This window comes from Oncorhynchus mykiss, chromosome 20 (genome assembly GCF_057628025.1).
Source record: "Oncorhynchus mykiss isolate SJ-2025 chromosome 20, ASM5762802v1, whole genome shotgun sequence".
Lineage (NCBI taxonomy): Eukaryota > Metazoa > Chordata > Actinopteri > Salmoniformes > Salmonidae > Oncorhynchus > Oncorhynchus mykiss.
In genome coordinates, this window is record NC_143041.1 from 30,880,786 (window position 1) to 30,899,082 (window position 18,297).

Below are 18,297 nucleotides of genomic sequence, written 5' to 3' on the forward strand. Positions count from 1 at the left end.
AGAGAGAGGAAGAAAGAAAGAGGGGTAGAGAGAGAGAGTTCCAGTATAACTGACTCACATCACATTCCCTGGAGACTACAGGAGAGGGTTACCTAATGGTGACTCCCAGCTTCACAACACACTGTATGAGGCACCCCATACTGCAGTGCTGGAGACTCCATCTACATCCCAAATGACACCCAATTCCCATTATAGTGCACTACCTTTGAACAAAGCTCATAGGGAATATATGGAATAGGGTGCCATTTTGGACTCACTGTATGAGGCACTCCATACTCTCTATATAATATAACATGTACTTGTTGATTGGTGTAAACAAAAAAGTTTACATGCACACCACTCAAACCTTATTAGTGGGTGTGTAATGTTATAACCACAAAGTAGGATTAAATCAGTGATGTGAAGCGAGATGGCCCTTATCCTCATATACACAGCATCCTCATATAAAAAAAGCATCTGTCTTATAACAATGTTTGGCTATTTGGTGCGATTGATTATTCCAAGTTAAAGCAGCAAAAGGTGCTGGAACACACCAGAGCGCTACGTTAGTCAATTGATCTAGTCAATAGGGTGGGTGTGACTGACAATGTGTGACACAATATATCCCAGCCTTTCTGTTCAACATTTCAGCTGTTCTCACATGCAGGACATGACAAGATTCATTTATACGCAGAAAATCGCAGAGTGGCGGGCCTAGCAAAATCCCATAGCCGGCACATTTCTCCTCTGTAATGAAGACCCTGTCAGCATCCCAAATGGCATCCTATTCCAGTGCACTACTTTTGACCAGAGCGCTATGGGTAGGGTGCTAAACGGGGAATAGGATACCACTTGGGATGTAGCCCTGCATACCTAGGGGAACTGTTGAGGGCGGCTGTTACACTGCCTGGACATAAACACCAAACGTATTACATTCAAATAAGATCTACTGCACATCTCCCATCTATGCAGCTGCAGAGCAGAGTAGATGAAGCGTTCAGAAAGTGTTGCTCTTGACTATGGCTGAACAGCCACATCAAAGTTCTCTCCTTCTGAATGAGAGCATTAAGAGTTGAGTGACATAAATGAGTGCATAGAGTGAGCTGAAGTGTACTATAGGAACAACGAGCACTGTGTGGCTGTTAAGCATGAGGGTTTAGGATAATATGCCTTGTGTTGAAAGTGTCATCAGCCAAGAATCAACTCTACAAAACGAATTCAATCTGTAATCTCAATGGGTTTCTGCGAAGCCTCTCATTGTGTTCAACAAGGTGTACCTATAGATGAGCCTGATGTCACGTGACTATTTTGAGCACTACTTATTGAACACCAATGGAAGGCTATTAGCGCTGACGCAGTACGATCCTAACAACCTTCCATAAACAGCCACTGTTCTTGTGATAAGGGTGCTGTGAATCATTGTTTGCTGAGATCAGACGGAGTTCAGAGGCTAGGGGTCAGAGGTTAAAGGTCAGGGGTCAGACTCACCACTGTTGCGTTTCTTGCGGTTGGCCTTGCCGCCCGTCAGCAACATCTTCAAGCTGTTCCTAAACATGGCTACAGCAGCAGCAGATCGCCACAGTTACCACACAGAAATCTAAAGGGAAAAAAAGACAGAAACGAGAAAAGAGGCATATCATGAAGATTTCTCCAAAAGATGTTAGGGACAATAGACGTCTTACAAGAAGTCACAATCCCCTCAAGTCCCTGTACTGCTGTCCTTGGTTCTGAGAGCAATAAACAGGAAGCTAAAGTATTTTGTTCCGACCCCATCTTCTAGCTATAACGAGTCCTCTTCTGTGAATACAGAAATGGTACTCTGTACACTGCACTGCCAAGTGATTGCCAACAGTCAGCTGTCTGTATGTCTATCTGTGTGAGAAAAAAAGAGCCTGAAGCTACAGGAGTCTAGCCACCTGAATGGCTGATGATGATGTGGCAGGTTATGTTGGACTTGGAGACCAGGGGCCAGGGTTAGGAGTGGGAGAGTGTACAGTGGTTCTTCCTTTAAAAGTTTGGACCTTATGCCGCGCCTGTTTGTGGTAGATGGTGGCAGATTGTGGTAAATTGCATCATTCTGGCAACAATGGCTGACACATAAATAACGTGTCATAGAATCCTGCGGCACCCCGCAAACTGTGCTGCAGTACGCCTCAACTGTATAGTATGTAAGCAGATAGCTCACATTGAGGATATACTGCAGCAGCAGCAGGACAGTAGATCAGCAATATAAAGAATAGCTGGTGATAAGATCAAACTCTCTCTCTCCATCCGTATCTCTCTCCATTCCTCTCATCTATCTAGCTCTCCCCCTCATCTCTCCATCCCTCTCGCCCTCTCTCCTGGTATCGCCATCCGTCTCTCCCACCCTGTGTCTTTCTCCATCCCTATCCCCAGTCTCTCTCCATCCTTCTCTCCACCCACTCCCCCCCCCCGTCTCCCAGTCCATCCCTAATCTAGCTTTCCATCCCTCCTTCAACATTGTCTTCCTCTCCATCCCTCCTCTCCCACCCTCCCTCATCTCCCTCTCTGTACACTGAGCTGAGCCCTGCGTACACAGTAGAATGAGTGAGAGGGCAGATGTTCTCTGTTCAACCCAAGATGACTCAGCAGCTTACAGCCTCATAGACAGGCTCTGAGTAGAGAGAGAGAGAGAGAGAGAGAGAGAGACAGAGAGAGACAGAGCGAGACAGAGAGATTGAGACAGAACTTCTGTGAGTGTAATGTTTACTGTAAGTTTTTGTTTAGTTCACTTTTGTTTATTATATACTTCACTTGCTTTGGCAATTTTAATTAACATATGTTTCCCATGCCAATAAAGCCCTTGAATTGAATGAGACAGTGAGGAGGGAGTGAAAGACAGCGAGGATAGAGTGAGGGGGACAGAGGGAGAGAGATACAAAGAGAGAGAGAGAGAACTGAACCACATCTCTGGATCCATACAAAAACATAATCAAAGAAGAGGAACATGAAAAGCTCTCAACTACCCTTATTAATTCTGCCTCTCCTAAACCCTCTAGGCACTGGGGCCTCCCTATTCTTCCAGGAACATTCTGGTAAAGAGCACCTAAACACCACTCATATTGCATGGCACAATTTAAGAAGAGACTTCTGGAGAAAGTAGTGATGTCAGGGTTTGGGACTCCTCTGTGGCTTTGGTTTTCTAGGAAAGCATTTGGTTTTCGAGTAAAGTAAGCTGTCCTTTTTGCTGTATCATTGTACCATTTCTCATGTTACCCAACATCTAGTCTGTTTCCCAAAGAGTAGCCTATTGCTTATGGGCCATGGTCATAAGTAGAACAATATGTAGATATTAGGATGCCATTTGAGATGAATCCCTAGAGCAACTGTGACTGAGTGCTGTATCTTCTAACAGTCAACAGTACATGTAAATGCCCTAGCAAGAAGCACGTACCAGCTCAGACCAAGGCCAGTGCCAGTGAAAACTTCACAATGTTATAACCACAATGTTTTATCTTGGTATACGGTTACAGTGAGGGAAAAAAGTATTTGATCCCCTGCTGATTGTGTACGTTTGCGCGCTGACAAAGAAATGATCAGTCTATATTTTTAATGGTAGGTTTATTTGAACAGTGAGAGACAGAATAACAAAAACAAAAAATCCCAAATCAAAAATGTTATAAATTGATTTGCATTTTAAAGAGGGAAATAAGTATTTGACCCCTCTGCAAAGATTTCTGGCTCTCACAGACCTGTAACTTCTTCTTTAAGAAGCTCCTCTGTCCTCCACTCGTTACCTGTATTAATGGCACCTGTTTGAACTTGTTATCAGTATAAAAAGACACCTGTCCACAACCTCAAACAGTCACACTCCAAACTCCACTATGGCCAAGACCAAAGAGCTGTCAAAGGACACCAGAAACAAAATTGTAGACCTGCACCAGGCTGGGAAGACTGAATCTGCAATAGGTAAGCAGCTTGGTTTGAAGAAATCAACTGTGGGAGCAATTATTAGGAAATGGAAGACATACAAGATCACTGATAATCTCCCTCGATCTGGGGCTCCACGCAAGATCTCACCCCGTGGGGTCAAAATGATCACAAGAACGGTGAGCAAAAATACCAGAACCACACGGGGGGACCTAGTGAATGACCTGCAGAGAGCTGGGACCAAAGTAACAAAGCCTACCATCAGCAAGGGCATTGAAGATGAAACATGGCTGGGTCTTTCAGCATGACAATGATCCCAAACACACCGTCCGGGCAACGAAGGAGTGGCTTCGTAAGAAGCATTTCACGGTCCTGGAGTGGCCTAGCCAGTCTCCAGATCTCAACCCGATAGAAAACCTTTGGAGGGAGTTGAAAGTCCATGTTGCCCAGCAACAGCCCCCCAAAACATCACTGCTCTAGAGGAGATCTGCATGGAGCAATGGGCCAAAATACCAGCAACAGTGTGTGAAAACCTTGTGAAGACTTACAGAAAACGTTTGACCTCTGTCATTGCCAACAAAGGGTATATAACAAAGTATTGAGATAAACTTTTGTTATTGATCAAATAATGATTTTCCACCATAATTTGCAAATAAATTCATTAAAAATCCTACAATGTGATTTTCTTTATTTTTTTTCTCATTTTGTCTGTCATAGTTGAAGTGTACCTATGATGAAAATTACAGGCCTCTCTCATATTTTTAAGTGGGAGAACTTGCACAATTGGTGGCTGACTAAATACTTTTTTGCCCCACTGTATATGTGCTTTCTTGAGCAGGGGGACCTTGCGGGCGCTGCAGGATTTCAGTCCTTCACTGCAGTGTGTTACCAATTGTTTTCTTGGTGACCATGGTCCCAGATGCCTTGAGATCATTGACAAGATCCTCCCGTGTAGTTCTGGGCTGATTCCTCACCGTTCTCATGATCATTGCAGCTCCACGAGGTGAGATCTTGCATGGAGCCCCAAGCCGAGGGAGATTGACAGTTCTTTTGTGTTTCTTCCATTTGCGAATAATTGCACCAACTGTTGTTACCTTCTCACCAAGCTGCTTGGCGATGGTCTTGTAGCCCATTCCAGCCTTGTGTAGGTCTACAATCTTGTCCCAGACATTATTGAGAGCTCTTTGGTCTTGGCCATGGTGGAGAGTTTGGAATCTGATTTGATTGATTGCTTCTGTGGACAGGGGTCTTTTATACAGGTAACAAACTGAGATTAGGAGCACTCCCTTTAAGAGTGTGCTCCTAATCTCAGCTCATTACCTGAATAAAAGACACCTGGGAGCCAGAAATCTTTCTGATTGAGAGGGGGTCAAATACTTATTTCCCTTATTAAAATGCAAATCAATTTATAACATTTTTGACATGCGTTTCTCTGGATTTTTTTGTTGTTAGTCTGTCTCTCACTGTTCAAATAAACCTACCATTAAAATTATAGACTGATCATTTCTTTGTCTGGGGGCAAACGTACAAAATCAGCAGGGGATCAAATAGTTTTTTCCCTCACTGTAAGTGTAGAGAGCTAGTGATTTTTTTCTCAAATAAATGCCCTGTGCACATGTATGAGGGGTCACTCATCTTTTCTAACTACAAATATTCTTCTAATCCTCAAATAGTCCTCTTCCAAAATAAGACAAGATATACTGTACTTTATTTTCCATTTTCATTGCAGATCACTGACATCTGTCTACATGTAATCCAGTATTTTCTAGCCATTCATATTCCTAAACCCCCACCTTATTTAGCATGTACAGTCTAACCCAGACAGCACGGCTCGGCTGGTGTGTAGCCTAAATAAATGATTAGGTTTGGTCTGACTGGAACGGACTCTGTGACGACTAAAGGTTGACAACTGATGATTAAAATGTTACCATTAAAATGTGATATTCAGATGTGATCACTTAGTAAGTTAATGTGATGATATCTTGTATATCTTGAGGTATATTTGAGGTCATTTCAGTGTGATGTTTCTTTGGTTGGATATTTGGGTGGGGCATTTGATTTGTGAGATAAGAGTTCAGTCAAGCTATCATCAGTTAGTGATTCACCAGAGCTGACTGATCTCTCCCATCAATCATTCATTAAAATAATGCTAGCTAAACATTCAAACAGCAGTGCAGACATAACTCTCCGACTGAGGTTAAGGTTAAGCAGCTGTATTAAAGTGAACTGACCACCACTGCCTCACTGTATAGCCTTCCAGGCAGATAAGGACAATTCAGTAAATATACCTTTTTAAAGTTGAATTATGTTCTTCCCAAGAAAACTTCAAGCTACTTGAATGGCCTCATCATACCGGACTGTGTGATTAGATGTAGTGTTCTCTCTCTTCTCTCTAAATCACCCACGGCTAGACCAGACTCAGTGACATTTCTGCTATAAAAACAACTCATTTAAAACCAACACTCCTCTTTAATCACCACAGTCATTAGAACTGCTGGTGTCTGATACACCAGCCACGACAATAACATTAAACATCCTGTTAGGTTGAGGCAGAGAGAAATGGTTAAAGAGCATATTCAGATGAAACCAGATAACATTCCTGAGTGTGCTTGTGCAAAATTGTCACGAGATTCTTCCGTCGAAGGAGAGGAGGACCAAAATGCAGCGTGGTTGAAATTCATGTTTGTTTTTAAAAAGAAAACTATACATGAATAAACTACAAAAACAACAACCGTGTAAACCCAAAACAGTCCTGTGTGAAACAAACACTGACACAGGAGACAATCACCCACAAACCCCAACACCAAACAGGCTACCTAAATATGGTTCCCAATCAGAGACAATGACTAACACCTGCCTCTGATTGAGAACCATATCAGGCCAAACACAGAAACAGTCAAACTAGACACACAGCATAGAATGCCCACTCAGATCACACCCCGACCAAACAAAACATAGAAACATACAAAGCAAACTATGGTCAGGGTGTGACAAAAACATTTTCGACGATATACAGTGCCTTCAGAAAGTGTTCATTCCCCTTGACTTATTCCACATTTTGTTGTGTAACTGCCTGAATTCAAAATTGATTAAATGCTGTTGTTTACTACCCATCTACACACAATAGCTCATAATGACAAAGTGAAAACATGTTTTCAGAAGTGTTAGCAAATTTATTGAAAATGAAATACAGAAATCGAATGTACATAAGTATTCACACCCCTGAGTGTTAGAATCATCTTTGCCAGCAATTACAGCTGTGAATCTTTCTGGGTAAGTCTCTAAAATCCAGGCTCTGTCAAGTTGGTTGTTGATCATTGCTTGACAGCCATTTTCACATTTTGCCATAGATGTTTAAGCTGATTTAATGTAACTAGGGCCTCAGAAACATTCAATGTAGTCTTGGTAAGCAACTCCAGTGTATTTTTGGCCTCGTGTTTTAAGTTATTATCTTGTTGAAAAGTGAATTTGTCTCTCCGTGTCTGTTGGAAAGCAGACTGAACCAGGTTTTCGCCTGTGCTTAGCTCTATTCCGTTTATTTTATTCTAAAAAACTCCCTACTGTTGTCCTTGCCGAGAACAAGCATACCCATAACATGATGCAGCCACCACCATGTTTGAAAATATGAAGAGTGATACTCCGTGACGTGTTGTGTTGGCCCCAAACAATACTCTTTCTATTCAGGACATACGATTTAATTTAGTACCTTATTGCAAACAGGATACATATTTCGGAATACTTTTATTCTGTATAGGTTTCCTTCCTCTCCGGCAACTGAGTTAGAAAGGACACCGTGTATCTTTGTAGTGACTGGGTGTATTGATTAATCATCCAACGTGTAATTAACAACTTCACCATGCTCAAAGGGATATTCAATGTCTGCTTTTTCTTAACCTACCAATAGGTGCCATTCTTTCCGGTGTTTGAAATTAACTGCTCGACAGACGGACCTTACAGATTATTGTACAGTATGTGTGGGGTACAGAGATGAGAACATAATTCAAAAATAATGTTAAACACTTTAATTGCACACAGAGTGAGTCCATGCAACTATTAGGTGACTTGTTAAGCACATTTTTACACCTGAACTTATTTAGGCTTGCCTTAAATCAAATCAAATGTTATTATTCACATGTGCCGAATACAACAGTGAAATGCTTACTTACAAGCCCCTAACCAACAATGCAGTTGAAAAAATACGAAAAAGAATAAGAAATAAAAGTAACAAGTAATTAAAGAGCACCAGTAAAATAACAATAGCAAGACTATATACAGGGGGGTACCAGTACAGAGTCAATGTCATGCCCTGACCTTAGTTATCTTTGTTTTCTTTATTATTTTGGTTAGGTCAGGGTGTGACGAGGGTGGTTGGTTTAGTTTTTGTATTGTCCAGGTATTTTTCGTCCTGTCTAGGGCTTTTGTATATCTATGGGGTTTTAGTATGTCTAGGTATATGTAGGTCTATGGTGGCCTGAATTGGTTCCCAATCAGAGACAGCTGTTTATTGTTGTCTCTGATTGGGGATCCGATTTAGGTTGCCATTTTCCATTTTGGTTTTGTGGGTTATTGTCTATGTGTAGTTGCCTGTCAGCATTCGGTTTATATAGCTTCACGTTCATTTTGTTTAGTGTTCTTTCTTTATTAAAAGATGTATTCATATCACGCTGCACCTTGGTTTCCTCGTTATGATGAACGTGACAGTCAATGTGCGGGGGCACCGGTTAGTCAAGGTAATTTACATAATATGTACATGTACACTACCGTTCAAAAGTTTAGGGTCACTTAGGAATATCCTTGTTTTCCATGAAAACATAAATTAAATGAGTTGCAAAATTAATAGGAAATATAGTCAAGACGTTGACAAGGTTATAAATAATGATTTTTTATTTAAATAATATTTGCGTACTTCAAACTTTGCTTTCGTCAAAGAATCCTCCTTTTGCAGCAATTACAGCCTTGCAGACCTTTGGCATTCTAGTTGTCAATTTGTTGAGGTAATCTGAAGAGATTTCAGCCCATGCTTATTGAAGCACCTCCCACAAGTTGGATTGGCTTAATGGGCACTTCTTACGTACCATACGGTCAAGCTGCTCCCACAACAGCTCAATAGGGTTGAGATCCGGTGACTGTGATGGCCACTCCATTATAGACAGAATAGCAGCAGACTGCTTCTTCCCTAAATAGTTATTGCATAGTTTGGAGCTGTGCTTTGGGTCATTGTCCTGTTGTGGGAGGAAATTGGCTCCAATTAAGCGCCGTCCACAGGGTTTTTATTTTATTTAACCTTTATTTAACTAGGCAAGGCAGTTAAGAACAAATTCTTATTTACAATGACAGCCTACCCCAGGCTGGTGTTGCAAAATGGAGTGATAGCCTTTCTTCTTCAAGATCCCTTTTACCCTGTACAAATCTCCCACTTGTCCAGCACCAATCTAACTCTGTTCAGTGTCTGTGTTCTTTTGCCCACCTTAATCTTTACTTTTTATTGGCAAATCTGAGATACGGCATTTCTTTTGCAACTCTGCCTAGAAGGCCAGCATCCCAGAGTCACCTCTTCACTGTTGACATTGAATTGTTAAACTTCGGTCAAACATTTCGGGTAGCCTTCCACAAGCTTCTTTCTTTTGGCCCATTCCTCTTGACAGTGCTGGTGTAACTGAATCAGGTTGGTTGGCCACAAATGCTCTATAGGATTGAGGTCAGGGGTCTGTGATGGCCACTCCAATACCTTGACTTTGTTGTCATTAAGACATTTTGACACAACTTTGGAAGTATGCTTGGGGTCATTGTCCATTTGGAAGACCCATTTGCGACCAAGCTTTAACTTCCTGACTGATGTCTTGAGATCTTGCTTCAATATAGCCACATCATGTTTCTCCCTTATGATGCCATCTATTTTGTGAAGTGCACCAGTCCCTCCTGCAGCAAAGCACCCCCACAACATGATGCTGCCACCCCCGTGCTTCACGGTTGGGATGGTGTTCTTCGGCTTGCAAGCCTCCCCCTTTTTCCTCCAAACATAATGATGGTCAGTATGGCCAAGCATTTCTATTTTTGTTCATCAGACCAGAAGACATTTCTCCAAAAAGTATGAATTTTATCCCCATGTGCAGTTGCAAACCGTAGTCTGGCTTTTTTATGGTGGTTTTGGAGCAGTGGCTTCTTCCTTGCTGAGCAGCCTTTCAGGTTATGTCGATTATAGGACTCTTTTCACTGTAGATATCAATACGTTTGTACCCGTTTCCTACAGCATCTTCACAGGGTCCTTTGCTGCTGTTCTGGGATTGATTTGCACCTTTCGCACCAAAGTACGTTCATCTCTAGGAGACAGAATGTGTCTCCTTCCTGAGCGGTATAACAGCTGCGTGGTCCCATGGTGTTTACACTTGGGTACTATTGTTTGTACAGATGAACGTGGTACTTGTTAGGTGTTTGGAAATTGCTCCCAAGGATGAACCAGACTTGTGGAGGTCTACAATTTTTTGGGGCTGATTTCTTTTGTTTTTCCCATGATGTCAAGCAAAGAGGCACTGAAATTGAAGGTAGGCCTTGAAATACATCCACAGGTACACCTCCAACTGACTCAAATGATGTCAATTAGCCTATCAGAAACTCCTAAAGCCATGACATAATTTTTTGGAATTTTCCAAGCTGTTTAAAGGCAGTCAACTTAGTGTATGTAAACTTCTGACCCACGGGAATTGTGATACAGTGAAATAATGTCTGTAAACAATTGTTGGAAAAATGACTTGTGTCATGCACAAAGTAGATTTCCTAACTGCCTTGCCAAAACTATAGATTGTTAACAAGAAATTTGTGGAGTGGTTGAAAAATGTGTTTTAATGACTACAACCTAAGTCTATGTAAACCTCCGACTTCAACTGTATATATTCATTTTTTTTTAAATCAGCCGTTTCCTGCTACAATAGTCATTTACAACATTAATAATGTCTACACTGTATTTCTGATAAATGTATGTTATTTTAATGGACAAAAAATGAGCTTTTCTTTCAAAAACAAGGACATTTCTAAGTGACCCCAAACTTTTGAACAGTAGTGTAGGTAGAGTTATTAAAGTGACTATGTATAGATAAGAGGGTAGCAGCGGCATAAAAGAGGGGGGAAATGAAAATAGTCTGGGTAGCCATTTTATTAGATGTTCAGGAGTCTCATGTTTTGGGGGTAGAAGCTGTTTAGAAGCCTCTTGGACCTAGACTTGGCACTCCGGTACCGCTTGCTGTGCGGTAGCAGAGTGAACAGTCTATTACTAGGGTGGCTGGAGTCTTTGACAATTTTTAGGATCTTCCTCTGACACCGCCTGGTATAGAGGTCCTGGATGGCAGGAAGCTTGGCCCCAGTGATGTACTGGGCCGTACGCACTTCTCTCTGTAATGCCTTGCGGTCAGAGGCCGAGCAGTTGCCATACCAGGCAGTGATGCAACCAGTCAGGATGCTCTCGATGGTGCAGCTGTAGACACTTTTGAGGATCTGAGGACCCATGCCAAATTTCAGTCTCTCTCTCATTGTCGGTGATCAAGTGATCACTGCTGAGCTTTGAGGGCACTATGGTGTTGAACGCTGAGCTGTAGTCAATGAATAGCATTCTCACATAGGTGTTCCTTTTGTCCAGGTGGGAAAGGGCAGTGTGGAGCGCAATAGAGATCTGTGGATCTGTTATGGTTTCATGCAAATTGGAGTGGGTCTAGGGCACATATGTCAGAGTCAAGGCCCGCGGGCCACATCCGGCCCGCAAGAAGGTTTTTTACGGCCCCTGGGATGATCTTGATTTATTATTAGAACCGGCCCGCAGCAAGCCGGCAGCCCGCAGATCTTTTACACGCACCAATACTACATTTCCCACAATGCAAAGGTGAAGCACCGAGCAGTAGGCTGCTTCATTTCAATATTTATTGGCACAGCAGTCGTCAGCATCACAGTAAAATTAACTTTCAGATACCCATCAAAAATGGCAAAACGGAAGGTGGATACTGAGAACCGGGGGTTTCAAACAAGGTGGGAGTCGGAGTATATGTTCACGAAGGTAGCTGGAAAACCTGTGTGTCTTCTGTGTGGAGAAAGTGTGGCGGTACCGAAAGAGTATAATCTGAGACGACATTATGAAACGAAACACGCGGACACACACGCGGACGCAACTGTCAAGGCCAGTTTTATTTTGGCAGAAGAGATCGCTAAATCAGCCCGGCCATTTACGGAGGGGGATTTCATCAAAAACTGCATGATTAAAGTTTGTGACGAAGTTTGCCCAGAAAAAAGGCAACTCTTTTTAAATGTGAGTCTGAGCAGAAACACCATTGCCGAGAGAGTAGACCAGTTGTCCATCAATCTAAAAGAGCAGCTTGTGAAAAAGGGAAAAGATTTTATTGCATATTCCTTGGCTGTGGATGAGAGCACCGACATTTCTGACATTGCCCAGTTGTCAATTTTCATCCGCGGAGTGGACTCCAACCTAAGCGTGACAGAGGAGTTTTTGGCTTTACGTCCTATGCATGGCACAACTACGGGGCATGATTTGTATGAAGAGGTGTCAAGATGTGTAAATGAGATGGAGCTGCCTTGGGAAAAACTCGTGGGTTTGACAACCGACAGAGCACCTGCGATGTGTGGACACAGGAGCGGACTGGTGGCGAAGATACGGGAAAAGATGCAAGAGGAAAACGCGACAGGTGAGCTGACAGCTTATCATTGTATCATACACCAGGAAGCGTTGTGCGGTAAAGCCTTGAAAATGGAGCATGTAATGAGCATCATCACGCGCACAGTTAACTTTATCAGAGCCAAAGGTTTGAATCACCGCCAGTTCAAGGCATTTCTGACGGAGTTAGAAACGGAGCATGGTGATTTGCCTTATCACACAGAGGTGCGATGGCTAAGCCAGGGAAAGGTGCTTCAAAGATGTTTCGAGCTTCGTGAGGAGATTTGTCTGTTCTTGGACAGCAAAGGGAAAGACACAACACAACTCCGAGACAAAATGTTTCTGTGTGAAATGGCTTTTCTGTGTGACATTACGAGTCATCTGAATGCAATAAACTTGCAGCTGCAGGGTCGGGATCGTGTCATCTCTGATATGTACAGTACAGTGAAGGCATTTAAAACCAAACTGACTCTGTGGGAGACGCAGATGCGGAAAGAAAATTTGAGCCACTTTCCCAGCTGCCAGACCATGAAAGAGAAGCTCTCTACCAGTGCGTTCCCGAGCACACAGTTGGCTGATAAAATAGGTATGCTTGCCGCTGACTTTCGACGCCGATTTGCTGACTTTGAAGCACAAAAAAGCAGGTTGGAACTGCTCGGTAACCCATTTGCTGTTGACGTGGAAAGCTCACCACCAAACCTCCAAATGGAGTTGATTGACCTCCAATGCAATGATGCACTGAGGGCAAAATATGCGGCAGTGGGTGCTGCGGAGTTCGCCCGTTTCCTCCCCGGCACAATGCCCCAGCTGCGCATCCAGGCTGCTCAAACGTTGTCTATGTTTGGCAGCACATACCTGTGTGAACAACTGTTTTCTTTGATGAACCTGAACAAAACATCACACAGAAGTCGACTTACTGCTGAACACCTCCACTCAATTCTGAGGATTTCTTCAGCTCAGAGCCTTACCCCGAACATTGATGAACTTGTGGAAAAGATGGGACACCACCAAGTATCACCCTCAACCTCAAACAAGTGAACATTACTGTGCAATCACATATTTAGAGTTTTTACTCAGTTCAAGTTTAAAAGTTAAAATTTAATATTTGTTTTCACTGCATGTTACTTCTCCTTAAACAAAGTGTTGTTTTTGATTAATAGATTTTTGCACTTTATTTTTTTGTATTTCAATCCAATTATATTTTAAAAATATTTCAGTTGAGTGGATGATAGAAAATTGCTATTATTGTTTTTTCTTTGAAGTAAATTTAGCCCACTTTTGCTAAAATAGAAAATATAGTCTACTGATGGTGCCTTGAATACCGGTTTCTTTCATTTAATGTTCATGTTATGGGGATATTTATATAAAGGAAATTTGTCTTTTGTGTCTGTTGAAAATTAAAGATTACTGACAGAGCCATAAGAAAATATTGCTTTATTTATCTGATCATATTGTAATATATTTGTTAGGTTTTCAGTAGGTTCAATTAGGTTCACTAGACTATATGCGTCATTTAAAAATTTTTCAATGAACATTCGAACAGTCCGGCCCTCGTCTTGTAGCTGATTTTTTTATTTGGCCCTCCGTCCATTTGACTTTGACACCCCTGGTCTAGGGTTTCTGGGATAATGGTGGTGATGTGAGCCAAGACCATGCTTTCAGAGCACTTCATGGCTACAAAAGTGAGTGCTACAGGTCGGTAGTCATTTAGGCAGGTTACCTTAGTGTACCTTGGTGTTCTTAATTAATTGTGTTAGTTTGCTGTACCTGCACCAAAACGCTAGTATTTTTCTTTCATAGATTGTTCTCCATCTTTTTAAATAGGGAGCCAATTCGTTTTCAGACATTTTAATTACATGAACGATAACTCATTTTCTCATGGCTCTATCTTGTCTCTCTGCAGCAGACATATGGTGAGCAATATCTTTGGAACATCGATTCGCAATAAAATCACAGTATCGATTCGCAATACATATAAATTGTGAGAATCGCGATACATGTCGTATTAGCACCAAAGTTGTGATAATATTGTATCATGAGGTCCCTGGCAATTCCCAGCACAGAACTGTAAATTCTGTGGATACGGTACTACTGTAGCTACAGTATAGCTAGGACAACTACCATAGTCCATGAAACCCATTGATTGACATGGAGAGTGTGTTTCCTATGATCAAATGTAGACTATGGTAGGTCACTGTAAAGAGCTAAGGAGGTCACAGGTCAGATCCATTGACATGCAGCAGATCTGAGGGGGAGACAACTACCTTCAGGGAAATGGCTGACTGTGTCGAGTTCTAACTGCATAAAAAAATGCCAGTTATCCTGTGGAGCCTGCCAATGGAAAACTGTCGGCTGACCACCATGCTGCGCTATATGCCTTGAATCTCAGCCTAATAATACACTTCAACCACATTTAAAATATAGCTAGTCTAAAACCACCTGCTGGAACTCAGAGGACGTTCCACTGTCTTGCTGGCAAGATCTGATAGATATCGGGAAATTTACAGAACTCTCAACTCTCACTTACTCTCATAAATCAATATGCATAGAAATGAAGAACCACAGGGCAACGTCTTCACCCACTGACAAGGGAAACAGAGAATGTGGAAAAATGCCATGTCTGACTGTTTCTAAGAGGGAGAATTGATGGCTCACATCCAAACTGTACCACAAGATCCATAGCCAAAGCTCTGGATAAGAGCGGTAGGCTATTAATGGGCACGCAAATACACACACTCACACTGAATGCAGTGTGATCTGCTGTATGCAGCATCTGAGAGTGGTGTATGTACACATCTCTGATTCCCACACAGTGACCCTGTGTACTGGCCCTGAGTGATGCTGTGCGTAAGCGGATCCAGGATAACTCCAGCTCCTCCACATGCTTGCTCATAACGCTCCTCCTTCAGTGGGTTAGAAATCACTTCAATGCACCTTATATGGCCATGTCTCAAATGGCACCCTATTCCCCATATAGTGCACTACTTTTGACCAGAATCATATGGGCCCTGGTCAAAAATAATGCACTATATAGGGAATAGGGTGCCACTTGGGAGACAAGATGTACCTCTGCATGACGAGGCACTTTAATCCCCTCCGCTCTTCTCTCAAAGCTAGGCACCCTGGTTTGATCAGGAGGAGCCACACAAGGCCCAGAGCAAGCAACTAGATATTAACTTCTGAAGAAACGAATGCTAGTGTAAATACTAAACATACCTTCAAGAGTAAAGGTAAGGCATTCTTAACAGAAGCAAACGATTCATACCGCTCTTTAGCATTGACATGAATACACCTTACCTACCCTTTCTGCTAATGACCTACAACATACAAACAATCCAGTACAGACGTTTCATTGTAGCGCTGTGCCTTAGACACCACCATGACCCTCCATTCATTTAATCAGTCCGGAGATGGCAGAGACTACCGGTGTAGGCCAACCAATGGCATTTATCTGAAGCCAAATTAAAACCCTACCTGCATATGTGAGAAACACACACACACACACACACACACACACACACACACACGCGCAATTATAGAATTACCCAAGTGCGGTCACAGCTTCCCGTGAGAGAGGTCACTTAACACCGATGTAACGCTGGTTGGTGAAACAAATGTATAGCTGCATCTGAAATGGCACCCTTTTCCCTATATAGTGTACTATTTTTGACCAGGGCCCATAGGACCAGAAGTAAACTCTACTGTTTGACCACGACCTCTGCGGCAGCTAATGACTTTAAACTTCTATTTAATTGATTCATACAGGTCATGAACAGTGAAAATAATGTTTTTCATTCAATTTGATATGGTGTATGATGGCCAAAGTGTGACAAATGACTGTTGCTTCTACGTTGATACAGTTTGATCATAAAGTTACTGGTCCCCTCCCCCATGTCAATCACTTGGATTCAGGAGGCGGGATTATTAAGGGGATACGGTGACATCACTCTCATTTTAATACTGGTAAAATGATATTCTCTTACCTAATTTACATATGCCTTGTAACCAACATCGGAGAAGGTGTGATTATATAGCTACTCTACTGGTGCCAAAAATATGACTGTAGGGTGTCAGCAAATACTACTAAAAGTTTCCGCTATTCATCTGTGGAAAATATACTTATGTCTCCCCTTTCATATGTGTCTGGTGTTAGCTAGTTACTGGATCGCTAGGTCTTCAGCCAGCAGTTGTCATGTCAACACATCCGTCAGTGCTGCTGTGAACCACATCACAAGAGACATGCCAAACAGGAGAGGTATAAAAATAATTGATGCAATTTCCATGTTGTTTGAGTTGTTTTGTATATCACCAAATTTGCTTAAGATGATTTTACTGCAACACTTCTCACTGCCTCCAAGTATTTTGACATCTGCGTTTCAAAGAGCTGTCAGTCAAGGCGAGCCCACTCAGCCTGTCTTTTCAAACTTCCTGGTAGTTAGCCATGAGAGAGAAACACATTTTTCTAAAATGGTGAGCATTTATATCCCCAAAAATATTATGGGTGATATTTGAGTCACTCAAAAGGCTATTTTACACAGAAATCAGAATGACTATTTGGGACCTTTAATTAATTGATTGGATTTAAATAGGGCTTCCAAATGCTGAAAGTGCTTACATAGTAAAGGGGAAACTCACTTCATCCCCCACCAATAGACCAAATACTATTTCCAGTGAGATTGAGGTTTTCCTACTGTAGGATTAGGAGTTACCCAACGTCAGAGGAAGACGGAGAGAATAATTCACCACACATCGTCCATTCAACAATTACTAAAGTCCTGAAATATCCTAAAACACTTTGTACATCAGAGCCAAAGACAGCCATTGTCCAAGCTGACTTTGAGGAGCAGTAATATCCTGGGGTAATCAGCTTTATGATAATAGTTTGGGTTTATATGAGAAACAACACGGATATCCAATTCTAATAAAATAAGAAACAGTAAAAGCAGAGAAGAGAACATTGTTTCATAAAGTCCCTGTCCCTGTTCCCAAGAAAGCTAAGGTAACTGAGCTAAACGACTACCGCCCCGTTGCACTCACTTCCGTCATCATGAAGTGCTTTGAGAGACTAGTCAAGGACCATATCACCTCCACCCTACCTGACACCCTAGACCCACTCCAATTTGCTTACCGCCCAAATAGGTCCACAGACGACGCAATCGCAATCCCACTGCACACTGCCCTAACCCATCTGGACAAGATGAATACCTATGTAAGAATGCTGCTCATCGACTACAGCTCAACATTTAACACCATAGTACCCTCCAAAGTCGTCATCAACCCCGCCCTGTGCAACTGGGTACTGGACTTCCTGACGGGCCACCGCCAGGTGGTGAGGGTAGGTAACAACATCTCCACCCCGCTGATCCTCAACACTGGGGCCCCACAAGGGTGCGTTCTGAGCCCTCTCATGTACTCCCTGTTCACCCACGACTGCGTGGCCATGCACGCCTCCAACTCAATCATCAAGTTTGCGGAAGACACTACAGTGGTAGGCTTGATTACCAACAACGACGCGACGGCCTACAGGGAGGAGGTGAGGCCCCTCGGAGTGTAGTGTCAGGGAAATAACCTCACTCAACGTCAACAAAACAAAGGAGATGATTGTGGACTTCAGGAAACAGCAGAGGGAGCACCCCAGTACATTCTGTATCCCTTTACACTTGTGTGTATAAGGTAGTAGTTTTGGAATTGTTAGTTAGATTACTTGTTGGTTATTACTGCATGGTCGGAACTAGAAGCACAAGCATTTCGCTACACTTGCATTAACATCTGCT

The 18,297-nt window shown here is 42.4% G+C and overlaps 1 protein-coding gene across 7 annotated transcripts in view; it reads right to left on the bottom strand.

Moving 5' to 3' along the window:
- The window catches only part of tanc2b (tetratricopeptide repeat, ankyrin repeat and coiled-coil containing 2b), a 218,719-nt gene that overhangs the window by 140,628 nt on the left and 59,794 nt on the right, over positions 1-18,297 (bottom strand). For all 7 annotated transcript variants that reach the window (XM_090212876.1, XM_090212875.1, XM_021576270.3 and 4 more), the window contains exon 3: positions 1,468-1,576. In XM_090212876.1, the coding sequence (XP_090069002.1) occupies positions 1,468-1,534 (67 nt within the window). In that variant the 5' untranslated portion in view covers positions 1,535-1,576. The remainder of the gene's footprint in view (positions 1-1,467; positions 1,577-18,297) is intronic.